This window comes from Schistocerca americana, chromosome 9 (assembly GCF_021461395.2).
Source record: "Schistocerca americana isolate TAMUIC-IGC-003095 chromosome 9, iqSchAmer2.1, whole genome shotgun sequence".
NCBI lineage: Eukaryota > Metazoa > Arthropoda > Insecta > Orthoptera > Acrididae > Schistocerca > Schistocerca americana.
This window is the reverse complement of record NC_060127.1, coordinates 53,664,833-53,679,748: the sequence shown is the minus strand read 5'-3', so window position 1 is coordinate 53,679,748 and position 14,916 is coordinate 53,664,833. Positions and strand designations below refer to the sequence as shown.

The window sequence follows — 14,916 nt, the reverse complement described above, 5'->3', positions numbered from 1 at the left end:
GTCGGGCGTCTAGATGATTGTTCTGGCATTGTATCATCCGCAGACACAGCCTTGTTTTGTTGATCCTGCGAATAGCAGAAAGCAAGGTGTAATCACAGCTGTTATTCTTCCTAAGGGCATGCAGCTCTACTGTGTGATTAGCATGGGGAGATTCCTCAAACTAGATTTCTTACTGAAGACCACCCACCAACAACAAGAAAGCAACACCATCACCACCTCTTCATTATTTATGCAATCTAGCAATAAAACTTCAACTTTCTTCTGCAACACAACACTGCAAAATCTATGTTCTTCTCTGTACTATCACCTATCTTTCACTTCCATATAAGGCAAACTCCAGACAAATACTTTCAAAAAAGACTTCCTAACGCTTAAATTTATCTTCACTGTTAACATATTACTCTTTTTCAGGTAAGCTTTCTTGCAATTGCTAGTGTGCGTTTTGTACCAGCTTTACTATTGGTATCACCACCAAAATAACTGAACTCGAGGTACTACTCCAGAACATGATTCCCCAGCTTCTCAAGACTTCATTCATCTACACTCCATTACAGTTACTTTACATTTATTGATGTTCACCTTATAAAGTGGCTATTCTATTCAGCTGTTCTTTCATGTACCTTTTTTGTGTCTGACAGAATTAAAATGTCATCATCAAACTCCAACAGCTTTTGTTTCTGCTACCTGAACTTTAATTCCAATTCTAAATTTCTCCTTAATTTTCTTTTACTTGTTGCTGTAATACACGCAGTTTATTTACAATTTACTTAAAAATACCTTAACTTTAAATAACGCCCATACTGCCAGAATTTACGGATTAGTTGATCCAGTTCCCCACTTTCTGTTTGAAGTAATGGTAAAAGGATGGCAGTACGGTGGAAGAAAGTCGCAGAAGGAATAATTTTACTATCCGGTGTGCTTTCCTGCAGGTTCTCGCCTATGTGGAAGATGTGTTGCGTGGGGCTCAGCCTGGAAGTCGTCCACCGGATAACGCCATTGGCCGTGCACTTCTAGATATGGTCAACTCCGTTCCTCGAATGACACCTGAAGAGTTTGAAGAAATGTTCCATTCCAATATCAAGGTTTGTGTGACACATCCTGTAGTGACCAAAATTAATAAATTGGGGCAATGCTCCAATGTGTTTTTATGCTTTTAAGTGACACAGAGTGAGACATATGGGGAGCACCACACAATGTAGCAGTTGTGATTAGATCAGCAAGAATAAGCCAAAAATGATTTATTATTATATTTATTTTTGACAACTGAGATTACTTTGTGAGTGTAGTCAAGTATACTACAGGCTACTTCCAACTTCCTGAGGCATAGATCTGATGGCTTAAATGATTGTACATTACTTTACACAATAATTGGGTTATTTCAAACAGTATTAGATCTTGTGCTTCACTGTCTTTTGTACATTGTGGGATTCCAGATGTTGCACACTCCAAGCTATGACCTATTGATCTCAGGGCAGCAACGACAACAGGAATATCAATTTTTACATTCCTCATTTGACTGACTTTACTGTTCCAATCTTCGTTTCTTTTTCTTCTCAGCCATATTATTGTTAATAGCCCCATCACACAAGTCGGAGATATTGATTAAGAGGCATTTTCTGTTATCTGGCTGATGTACAAGAATGAGTTGTCAGAATGTATTTATTGATCACACTGGACATTATTGCATCCAGTTGTTATTACCACTTCAGGTATGTGATAGTACACTTGCTGAAGAGATCTGTTCCTTCTACAGCTCTGCATATTTATCAGTGGAGGTATGAGCACACATTATTGTACCTTTTCATCCTGATTTGTGCTCCATAATTTGAGTGGACTCCACAAATCCGATATGTATTGTCTTGGGAGTGCTTTTTAACTCTTGATATTATTACTGTTGTTGTTGTTAATTCACATTCATTGTTGTTATCCAGACCAAACAGAAGTACCGGTGTGTTTTGAGTCCTGTCACTTTCTTATACCTCTTCATGGTTTCATAAATTTTGTCTTTCACCATAAATTTTGTATCTGTTTGAAATGGAAAGCATGTATCACTCATTAACGTAGCTAAGATTCTGATCTGACAACTGTTGGCATGTATTATGTGGTCCATGGCCAGCAGAATATGACAAGATTGTGAGTGGAAGGCAGAGTACATATGTAGATGTATTGTAAAGTTAGTTAAATCTTCATAGAAAGGGAAGAGGACATAAATGAAGATGAGATGGGAAATATGATACTGCAAGGAGAATTTGACAGAGCACTGAAAGACCTAAGTCAAAACAAGGACCCTGTAGTACACTTCCCGTCAGAACTACTGATATCCTTGGGAGAGCCAGCCATGACGAATCTATACCATTTGGTGTGAAAAATGTGTGAGACAAGTGAAATACTCTCAAACTTAAAAAAGGATGTAATATTTCCAGTTCCAATGAGAGCAAGTGCTGACAGATGTGAATATTAGTGAACTATCAGAAACTAAGTCATGTCTGCAAAATACTAATACAAATTATGTACAGAAGAATGGAAAAACTTTTAGAACGTGATATCAGGGAAGATCAGTCTGGATTCCAGAAAAATGTAAGAACGTGTGACACAGTACTGACCATACGACTTCTCTTAGAAAATGGGTTATGGAAAGGCAGACCTATGGAAATAGCATTTGTAGACTTAGAGAAACCTTTTGACAATGTTGACTGGAATCTACTGAATTTTCAAGGTAGCAGGCATAAAATACAGATTGTGAAAGGCTATTTACAACTTGTACAGAAACCAGACTGCAGTTGTGAGTCAAGGGGCATAAAAAGGGAAGTAGTGGCTGAGAAGGGAGCGAGACAGTGTGGTAGCCCATCTCCAGTATTCAAGCGGTACATTGAGCAAGCAGCAAAGGAAACCAAAGAAAATTTAGGAGAAGGAATTAAATATTGAGGAGAAGAAATAAAAAACTATAAGATTTACCAATGACATGTGTTGTTCTGTCAGAGACAGCAAAGGACTTGGAAGAGCTGTTGAATGGGTTGGACTGTGTCTCGAAAGTAGGATATAAGATGATCATTAACAAGCGTAATGAAATGTAGTCGAATGAAATTAGGTGATGCTGAGGGAATTATATTAGGAAATGAGACACTAAAAGTAGATGAGTTTTGCTCTTTGGACAGTAAAATAGCTGATGATTGCTGAAATAGAGAGGATATAAAATCTAGACTGGCAATGACAAGAAAAGCATTTCTGAAGAAGAGAAATTTATCAGCAAATATAGATTTTAGTGTTGGTATGTCTTTTGTGAAAGTACTTATTTGGAGTGCAGCCTTGTATGGAAGTAAAACATGAATGATAAAAAGTTGTGACAAGAAGAGACTAGAAGCTTTTGAAGTGTGGTGCTACAGAAAAATGCTGAAGATTAGATGATGTCATATAACTAATGAGGTGGTACCGAATAGAATTGGGGATAAAAATATTTGTGGCATAACTTGACTAAAAGAAGGGACAGTTGATCACACACATTTTGTGACTTTTAGGGTCACCATATAAGTACTGGAGAGGGAGACCAAGAGATGAATACAGTAAGTAGGTTGCAGTAGTTACTCAGAAGAGGCTTGCACAGGATAGAGCAGCATGGTGAGCTGTATCAAACCAATCTTCGAACAGATGACCACAACAAATATATATGGATAAACCGTTGGAAATACATTAATAGCAAATGTCTACTGAACTTATGTAAAATGATTTAAAATATGAGAAAGCCATGCTGATCAGGGATTTACCCAAAACAGGTCAATCGTTGAAAGTGTGACGAATGTAAAGCACAAACCACATAAAGCAGTCTTACAATTTTTACATTTAATTACAAGAACTCAAAGGGTCAAGAATTTGATAGAGGTCAGCCCAGGCGTCATATCAGCAAAAACTGTGAGCTGAGTATAACTATGATTCAGTCCTAGTATATTCAGTACACGTTTCCAAATTGGAACATTGACTCCGGTCAATTTCAGGTTGGAATGGGGGGAGGGGGAAATACCTTACTGTGACACTTGTCGGCCAAGCCAGTGTGCGTTTGTTGGTCATTGGTTAACTATCGTGTGCCATAGAAACAAAATAATTATTACTAGATTTTTGGCTTATGTTAAATACAAATTAGACAGTGAAAACTCCAGGTAGGAATATCGACAATCTAGGAAAAGATAGATTGCTACTTACTGTAAAGAAGACACGTCAAGTTGTAGACAGGTATGATTAAAAGATTTAATCGTGCCTGTCAACTACTTGACATGTCTCCTTTACGGTAAGTAACAATCTATCTTTTCCTAGATTGTTAAATACAAGTTAGTGTGACATAGTGAAATGATGAACTCATTTTGTGTTCTGATTTGTAAGTAATGTCCCACGGTATTACTGAGTAATCTGTAAATGAAGGGTGGGGGCTGCTTATAGGGTAGATGGAAAACAAGAATAAATTATGAACAGCAAATACATTAGAAGACATCTACCAGAAGTCTTCCCCGAGCTCAACAAAACAGCAGGTAAAGATAGTGAAAGAAAGACTAAGCAGAAACCAATTTCATTAGTTGGGGCAGCAGAGTTAAAGTCCACAGTCGCCCATGATTTTTCTGTGGTTTCCATAAAGTGCCAAAAGCAAATCCAAGAATGATTCCTTTGAAAAGAACATGGCTGATTCCATTCCTTGTTCTTATTCATGTCCATTTCCAAGCTTGAGCTCTCTCTCGAATGACATTGTCAGTGGCACTACAAACCATAGTATCTCTTAGTTTTCTTTATAATCTGGATGTAGTTTTTTATATAGTGAGGTACATAATTTCTGCTATTATATGTATTTCTTACAGAAAGATGTGAACTGTGAGCTACAAAGGATAAAACTTGTAAAATGGATATAGTTTACCAAGATTCAGTTTCTGGAGACTCAGGGATCAGTTAGGCAACTAAAATTTTGTAGTGGGATGTTGAAACCTAAAGTAGTAGCTTCAGTACAATTTGATCACAAACAGATTGATAGTAAAAATAGTTTGTCTACTGAAGCCAGTATAAAAATTTGTTTCGGGCTGCAGTTTAATGATCAAGCCTCTGTACTTCAACCCAATAAAAGTGAAGAGCAATTTTTATAGTAGCAAGATGAGTTTTAAATTCCAGTTATTAGAACAAATTTTAAGTGTGGGCTTGAGAGTTCCAGTTGAAAATATGGTAATAAAGATATAGAACAGTTGAGCATTTATAAAATATGAATATCATTGAGTAAATAGTAATAGTAAACAGTCTGATAGAAAATTAAGGACGTTAACCTTTTAAGGCAAAGATGCTCAGATGGGCCATTGAGTGGTGAAGAAATGAAATGGTACAATCACACTAGAATGTTGTCTTTTCGTTTAGTAGTGTTTTTAAAGTGTACAATTTTGTTTTACCTTCCAGAAAAGCAGTAAGAGAACATAACGAGAAACTTATTTTTTTCGCAGGATTTGTTAATGGTGATAACATTAGCACAGTTAACGAAGACGCAGCTGCAGCTGAATGAGAAGCTGACTCTCATAACGACACTATGATGATAACCATCCTGGCTGGAGTAATATAATTCCTAGCCAGCAGACTAGTTCCTGTTTCTCGCGAAGAGCAGGGACCCGATTGTAACGAACATGAATCATCAGTTGCCACGTAAACATAATCAGTGTAAATAATCTGCCTTCCAATCTTCAAATGAGCTCATGTGTTGAGTTCACAAAAATAGTGTCTTCAGTGGAAGAAATCATATGTTTTTGTATATTTTGTGATTTTATGTAATAAACTGGATCTTTGGAAAAGCAAAGTTTTTTGTGGAAGAATTAACTTAGTAATAAATTAATTGGCATACTGTTGTAAAGATTTTGTTACATTCTTATCTTAACTGCTCTCCTCCATTCCTCTCCAGAAGGAAAGTGTATGATAAAAAATAACTGTTTGTGATACTGCTTTACTTGAAAAGTAGTTTCTTCAATTGTAATATTTGATATGAAATGAATTTTCCACTTTGTATGAATTCTATAACTAATGAGTTACCAGCCATCAACAAAGTTACACTAACAGCATTAGTACTTTACATATATAACTAAAGTAACATTAGTTTGAGGTAGTGAAAGAAAGATTTACTGGTAATTGCTGTAAAAGATTACACACACATACACAAAAGCTTCAGAAGCATAAAGTTTGCTTGAATACTTCTATTTTTTCCATCTATTAATATGTGTATGTGAGTTAAATGTTGTACATTGAGCATTATTATTTACTGGTGTATCCATGAAGTACAGATACCAAATTATGATGGTGTTGCCTAAATGTATGCTGTTCTACATTGTTGTATACAGTTTTCTTCTTCACTTTATTAATACATGCAGCTTTTCCCATCCTTAAGAATTACACATCTTGCAGAATTGTTGTATGTGAAACAAGTAATCAATATTATATTTTTACTTGTTTAAGAATGAATAAACTGTACATAGAAAATTATATTACAGTATTTTACTGATTATCTGAACTAAGTGGCGGATATGGGTGTTCAGAAGACCAGTTTAATCTAACCATACACTTTCATTTACCAATAAAAACTACTTACATTTATAACAACTTGAATCTCTTGTATTATTACAAAGGCAATTACAGTAGGAATGTATGTAGTACAGTGTAGTAAACAATAAATATGTAATACAAATACATTTTGCATATATAGTACTCATGTATAGAATTAATGCTTTAAAAAATCCTTAATTTCATTCTATCTAAGCAACCAAACCTGCTTACAAGCATCTTATGCTTCAAACCATTGCAAGGTGGTATCTAAACTTTTAAATGCTTCAGAATCTGCTGGTACCACTAGTCGAGGAGATTCCAGTGTCGTCAGCGTTATCAGTGACAAGGTTTACAATTTCCCCTGTTGTGCCCAATTTATTGCCCTGGATCTTTGTTGACACTCATCCATTCTTTATCATCATCACATTCATGGCAGGTGCGTTCTTTTAGCATATTGAGCAGTTCAAACCTATCATTCTGTTTGTCGTTTCCAAATAGACTATTAAAAACTTCCACCAACCCAAAGTTTCATTCCAGGCTTTTTTCAGATTCTGTTCCTGTTCTGCTCCAATCATTTATGACACATCTTTCAACTCCCTATTTTTATGATTTATTAATAGAATTTCTTATCTCTCTCTTCCCTTTCTAACAGTAGCTTAGATTACAATACTTTCCAGTAATACTGTTTGAAAGTTTCAGTAACACCTTGATCATGGGCAGTAATAAGGTGGTTACGTATGTTAGATGGAAGAAACATTACATCTATGAACATTGTTAATGTTAAATAAATCACATAATGTATGAGTTGGTGCATTGTCAAGGAGCAGTAATGTTTTCTCCCTTTTGCCATTCTTTAATTAATGAGTTTTTACAGAGTGTACAAAAACTTCCATAGACATCCATGAAAACTTTACTATCCATGCAGGTGCTCTTTTGTGAGGTGTAAACAATAGGCATAGCAGACAACGTAATGTGTTAGAAAAAATGTGGTTTCTCACTGTTACCAATGATGAACATAGGCAACCAAGGCTGCAAGTAGCATTAGCACAAGCTAAAGCAGTAATATAGTCCTTGCTCATTTTAGAACCAACTGCTGCTAATTCACAATTGGAACCAAGAGTATTTCTTGGCAAAGTTGTGTCAGAATTGTTAACTTCCTTGAAAGGATAGTTCTCCCTCCATAAATAGCAGACAGTTTTCTCCCTGTGTTTGAAACTCACAAATGCTGTATCTTGATTTAAAAGCATTTTAACCAGCACCTGCTTGCTTTAAAATTCAATGACCCTCGAAAGATTTTCATTAAATTGAACTGCCTTTCCACGTAGAGTGGGACCAGAGATAGGTTCTCCTTTTGATCTTTTTCGTGTAAACCACTTGTAAACAGCATTGCCTAGATGCCTATTCATGGCTAGTTTTACGACTTGGTGATCCATCAGTAAACTCAAGTTCAGGTACAGAATTTGTGATATTGTATTTCTCTCTCAAGGAAAGGACAACATATTTATGTTTAAGCATTCTATATCACAAGTTTACTTTATGTGACAAAGTTGACACAAGTGATCATAACTGAGCACAAACAATAAGTTATTGTTATCGGGATTGATACAGGGGTCCGGGCACTCACAAGCAAGTAACAGTTCGGTCAAGCGGTCATTTGGTTGACAGACATTTGGATAATCAATGGTCTACTGTGATTTATTCTTAATATTTGATAGAGTTGAATCTGCTTTGAGGTGTCACTTAAGTCACAACTCTACTTCATTAAAAGTTTGTATTTCATTTACTTAATTTTTTATGTATGTGTCAATGACTGCCTCTGAATCTCTGGATTTTGTATTGTCAGGTACTATAATAGGCCTACCGTAACTCTCGACTGTTGTAAAAGGTGTCTGAAATGAGACCAATGTGAGAATCATTTTACCTAAGGGTAGTTTCCAACATAGATGACACATTGGTATGGCAACTTGGGACTCAATTCAGCTAATACTACTCAACTTATAGCCATTTAGTTTTGATCACCATTGTTTCCAAATCCTTAAGAAATGTGGGCCATTTGGCAAAGGATACCTTAAGCAAAACATCAACCCGCTGTGCTTTTAATCCCAAGCATTGCACATCCAAGTGGGTCAGATATCCAGCACATCCTGGGAGGGTGGTTATGTACTGTTAGATGTAGCGTGGCACAGCACTACTGATGCCTGATCTGGGAATGCATGATATGGAGTAAGTGTCCATTTCATTCGGGGTGGTGGCTATTGGGTCAGATTGCCATTGGCATTGTTAGGCGGCACCCATAGAGAATTTCTCCAACTATAACAAGTGTCATTACAGATGATCTGCAGTGAAGTGGATCAAACACTCTTTCAGAGTAATGGCCCCACAAGGTGGTGGGCTTATTGGAATGTAACAAAACTTTCTATGTAAAGGTTACAATGTTAAAGTATTTACAGCCTAGGTAGTGCTATGTGAAGAAGACTGGGTCAGTGTAAGTTGAGTAAAGCAGCTCCCCCAGTATCTTGTGTTATCTACAAAAGAAAATATATGTATAGGTTTGGCGAAGTCACAGCAGTTATTCTGTTATCGAACACTACTCTGAAGTGTTTCAATCATGAGAGAAGCTTAATAACATACTGGTGTTATACACTGATAAGCCAAAATATTATGACCACCTGCTTAATAGCTTGCTTGTTTGCATTTGACACAAAATACACCACTAATTCTGCCTATCAAGGATCCAACAGTTTGCTGGTAGGTTTGTGGCTTTAAATGTCTATGGACAGGTCAAGTAATTTGAGTAAATAATGGGCTGCTGTTTTGCATATGTGGTGATTGACACCTGATAAAGACCCAAACGGGTTCCACAGGAGTTATATCACGCAAAATTGGTCAATGAAACCTCAACGAGAGGTCAGTATAATGCTCCTCAAACCACTGCAGCATGTTTCTGGCTCCGGTGAACGGGCAGTTATACTGCTGAAAGATGACATTGCCGTCGGGGAAGACATCAAGCATGAAGGGATGCAAGTGGTGAATAGCTGTCACCGTGTCTTCGATTATTAACACAGGCCCCATGCAAGCACAGAGGAATGTCTCCCATAACATAATTTTGGATCCATAGCATGCTGCACATTTCGAGCTGCCATTCACCACGATGACTGTTTGTGGAGACTACCATTGATCTAGTGTAGCAAAAACATGATTAAGCTGAAGAGCCAACATGTTGCCGAGACATCAACGTAAGTTCACTATCATTTTCTTCAAACCACTAGCACAGTTCTGGCTCAGACACACGGACAATTGTACTGCTGAAAGATGACACCGCTGTCAAGGAAGATATCAAGCATGAAGGGATCAACCTAGTGTTGCAAAAATGTGATTGACCCAAAGAGATGACACGTTTCCATAGATTGATGATCAAACCTCAATTGTCCCATGGCCACTGCAATCGTGATTGACGATGTTGTTGGATCAACACGTGAAAATGTACAGGTGGTCTGCTGCGGAACTCCATATTCAACAGTAAACAATGATGAACAGTGTGCTCCAAAACACTTGTGCTTGCACCAGCATTGTGCTCTTAAGGCGAAATGTCGCAGATCACCATCTATCCAATTTCACAGAGCAGACAAGCCTCTGAACCCTACGATCTGCGAAGAGTCATGGACATTCAACCATTTAGCGCCTAGTAGTGGTTTCACTGTCCTCTTTCTGCAGTTGCTTATGACAGTAGCATATGGACATTTGACCAGCTTTGCCATTTTCGAGATGCTTGTTTACAGGCTCTGCAAAGCAATCTGCCCTTTGTCAAAGTTGCTTCTCTCAAACGATTTTCCTGTTTGCAGTCCATATCTTCCCTAGGGCGATTCCCCATCCGTGTCTGCTCCATTTACATACTTACGTGCCTGTAACACCATCAGGTGGCATCCAGCGATGCGGTGGGCAGTGGTCATGTTTTGGCTTATCATTGTAATTACTCCCTATACGCAGTTCAGCATAGTCAAAGGACTCATCTTTCACCATGATCTTAGGCTACAGACAGACAGTGAGCTAAACACTAATTTTAGAGTGCCAAGGTGTTCATATATGAGAGTTGTACCAAAAGTATGGTTCCCGTATTTTTTACAAATAGAAAACATTGTTTATTGTTATTAATTTACACATTGTTGGAAAAGCTTACACTTTTGTCTATTTTTCAACAGTCTCCATTTTTTTCAACACATTTGAAGATGGTGCTTCAGATTTTGTGTTCCTAAGTCGAAGATGTCGCCCACCAACCCGTTGAGGAAGCGTGTGACCTCTGCTTGGACTTCATTGTCGCTCTTGAAGCATTTGCCACCTAAGTGTTTCTTTAGCTTGGGAAGGGGTGATAATCGCTGGGGGCTAACTCCGGGCTGTACGGGGGATGGGGCATAACAGTCCACCCAAATTTCTTCAAAAGCTCCTGTGTTCGATGAGCGGCGTGGGGTCGAGTGTTGTCATGAAAGAGCACTACTCCTCTCCTTCAGTCGCCCTCTCCGGTGATTCTGGATTTCTCGACGGAGTTTGGTCAATGTTCCACAATATCTGTCTGAGTTTATTGTCATCCCAGATTGCATGAAATCAATGAAAAACACCCCCTTCCAATCCCAAAACACAGTCGCCATAATCTTTCCTGCCGACTTTTTTGTGTATGGAAGCTTAAATGTGTAGCAGTCTTTCATTGTTCCTCCTCTGCGTGGTGTGCACCAATCAGTCCTTTTCATATTGTTGTTATTCCGTCCTGGACTTTGATGTGGTTATCATGATGTATTGATGTGATTGAATGTCTTATGTTTCCCATTTATGGAGTGGTTTAAAGATGAGGCTATCCCCTTTGGGACTAATCAGTTCATTTGCTGGAACTGTACAAAAGTGTCAAGAGACAACACCCTGTGAACTATCTCCTGTGTGCATAACAAGAGCTTTCCGTGGTGCCCTGGTATGACAGGCGGGCACAAATTTTATTCTTTTGGATCTTCTTCAATACAGAATAGACTGATGACAGGAGAGAGCCTCTTTGATCACCAGTCTATTCCACATTGAAGAAGATCCAAAAAATTAAAATGCCCACTCACCTGTCATACCAGAGCACCATGAGAAAGTATGCACTCTGTCATCAAGCTTTGTAAAGGCAGTACCAAAATTTACAGTTATTACAAATGCACTAAAATAGGCACTGTAGTCCAATCCACAAATGATGGCAGTTTGCGCATGTCAAGGCACGGATGAGGATTGCATTGTTGACTATTCCAAGCAACACTTGCAGTATGCACATGCTTTCCATTTGAAGAAAGCGTATATCCTGCAAATTGTATCTCTCGCTTACTTATACCATATATATCACATACCACCACCATCAATGATGACAACTCGCAACAAATAGAATAAAAATTCATTAAACAACTGCTACGATCACATTAGCTATGGCATTCAGAGCAGAGCACTGAGAACACTACTGAACACTTATTGGTTGTCGGAGAATGCATGATGTAGGTTTGCAGAACAAACCTAAACTCGACTGCCATCGTCCGTGACTCCAACTGTAGTCACATAACAAGACAAGACTATCTACACCGAGAGAATTCCTCTTCTTTCCAGCCTTCGAAACAAACAAAAAAATCTCACTGGTTGAACTGGAGAAATCTCTCTCCGGCATCCCCAGGGACGCCTCCCCAGTTACGCTGTCCTTTTCTCACTCACAGAGGACAAAAACTATCTTTAAGGTGGTAGCTGAAAGAACTAGTGGCAGCATTGTAACAAATTAGTACTGTGGGGTGGTCTGCTGCTAGGACCACGGCAGAAAAGTAGATGTGGCATCATCTAAGAACAGCAGCGAAATGACTTCCCCAGAAGCATACATGAAGTAGCCAGTCATATTAATGCTTAAGTGTACTGCAATGGCTACTACCGCCACCTACATGCACTGTGACAACTGATAATTTATCCTGATCTCTTAACAGCAGTGCAAGAGATGAAAGTTCCCAGTAGATCACCTTCCTTCTCTAAGAAACTGCAATGTGTACTGTAAAAACAAAACAAAAGAGCATCTGGCAGTGTTTGCACAAATGTCTTCAATGAACAAGTGTTTCAGTTACAGATTTAGATGCAGTCACAGTTTACATACTGATGCCCACTAAGATAACAGTATGCAACTTTACTACCAGAGGATGAGATTCTATCCAAGGATGTAGATAGCCAAATAGAGCAGCAGTTGTTTCCATTCATTGTTTATGGAAGTGGAGGAAGTAACTGTCCACAACCCACAGAGGGGCAATTAAGGAAAACAGCATAATTATTTTTGAGAGCCCGTGTTGACAAAGCAGATTGTGATCTTGATGTCAGATTAAGAAAAATTTTGGGTGCAGTAGCCCAATAATTAGGTCACTGCAGTATAGACCTCACAATCTGTAACCCAGTTCTCATCCTCGTGATTCATGATCTCTGCAAAAATTCTCCAACTAGCACCTCTCCCTTTCGCTAACCAGCAGAGTGGCCACACACTAGGTACCCTAAGAAGCAAACTGGCCAGCCTTTAACTTGACACAAGTGTTTCTCTGTTCCTGATGAGTAATTTGTCCTTGATCTGCACTGCAGACCAAAGGAGATTACAGATACTACTGTCTTTCTCTCTGTCCTCCATAAATATACCAACTTAGAAAATACCTATATGGGTGACTCCGCAGTTAATTACTGTGGTGGATAAACATTTACGTATTCTGGCAGATATGAACAAGAGTCACTTCCGAAGTTCGTGCAGCCTATTTACTTCCTAACTGATTGCCACTACAAGCAGTCTGCAGCACACACAACTCGACAAGAAAGCAGTAACTTTTTATTGTGTGGCAGTGCAATGTACTGCCTACAAGCTACTCATCTGTTTTACCCACAGAATATGTTGCTATCAGTTGTCTAAGATTTCAAAAGCTGTGACATAGTCACGAATAAACTTAATGAACCATGAAGTGTATAATTTCTTTTATTTTAGTCTATAGTCCACAGACTGTCAATCTTGATCAATGGTAACCATCGTCATATCCTTAGAAAAAATACAACTAATGGATAGTCTATATCTTGTAAACAGTAAATTATAAGGAAACACATTACTTTCACACATATAATTAGAGTGGAAATATCCAGTAGAATGCATCTCTCTCTCTTTTGTATGTGCCTGTCAACAACTCAGTGCTTCTGCTATCCATACACGTAAAATACATGCTCTTTATTATACCAGGATATATTTTAAATAGGTATGCTACATCACATTTTTAAGAATGTGTATTTTATATGTACAAAAGTAATATTTTTCATTATGTCAATTTATTATTTGCAAGATATACTACCCCTTTGTTGTGTTTCATTTCCCCCTTTTCTGCAGGTCTGACAGTGGTCACCACTGTCAATCTGAGGACAATTTGTTTATGATCATACAATGGAATAAAAAGAAGAAATCATCCAAGATTTGCTGGCCAAAGGACTTGATACTGGCACCACCATCAAATTAATTTGAATACCAAACTGTGTTGGCATCAGTGGAAATGACTAACCAAAAGACGAAGAGAACCACTAGACCTTGAAGTACTGGGTACAGACTTGCAAAGTAACAATTTAATATTGAAAATACGATTGGAGATCAAGCTACCAATAGGAACTAAACAGCAGCTGTGTATTGTAACTGAGGAGACACCGGCTGTATCACTTTTTCAATATATATGGGGATAGCACTGGCGTTGTTAATGAATGCCTTCACATGTTCTACACCCTTGAAGGTTCTCCTCCTTGATGGGATCTACAATATACAATGAATGAAGTACACTACTTCATATGGAAAAATAAATTTACACCAGTTGTGCTCTCGCATCCCCCTTTGTGCATTGTACAGGGGCATGACGCCACAGATAACTATTGAAAATTTTAATCAGGAGCACACGGTGGACCTCAGACTACATCACCAGACGGACCCTTTATATAAAAATACCTATGATACCTGTTAATTCTACCACACATTTCAGTCCAGCATAAGGTGTACACTTTAATCAGTTGATGCCCAGGATTGGTACCATCAGAGCCTCACTTGCTCCTTCTGTGGAGGCTATAGCACTTCACTTCACCATTTAGGAATCAAAGTATTTCGAATGGGTTGCTTTTCGGGAACTACAATGGTTAATATGTGCTAATTTATCGAAAAAATTCTTTCTGTACCCCATTTTCTCTCTGTTGGGATGTCAGCCCACAACAGTGCGTTTTTGTTGTGTTGCACGGCAACGGCTCAAGCAAACTAAAGTTTCCTCGTTTTCTTTGATGATATCTTTTTCAAAACCATGAGACAGAAGATTGTTGCGTGATCTGACAGTT

The 14,916-nt window shown here is 38.2% G+C and overlaps 1 protein-coding gene across 1 annotated transcript in view; it reads left to right on the top strand.

Moving 5' to 3' along the window:
- The window catches only part of LOC124551333 (eukaryotic translation initiation factor 3 subunit F), a 58,441-nt gene extending 51,955 nt beyond the window's left edge, over positions 1–6,486 (top strand). Inside the window, exons 6-7 of the mRNA XM_047126354.1 lie at positions 930–1,082; positions 5,463–6,486. Coding sequence (XP_046982310.1) covers positions 930–1,082; positions 5,463–5,549 — 240 coding nt within the window. The 3' untranslated portion in view covers positions 5,550–6,486. The remainder of the gene's footprint in view (positions 1–929; positions 1,083–5,462) is intronic.
- The last annotated feature ends 8,430 nt before the right edge of the window (positions 6,487–14,916 follow it).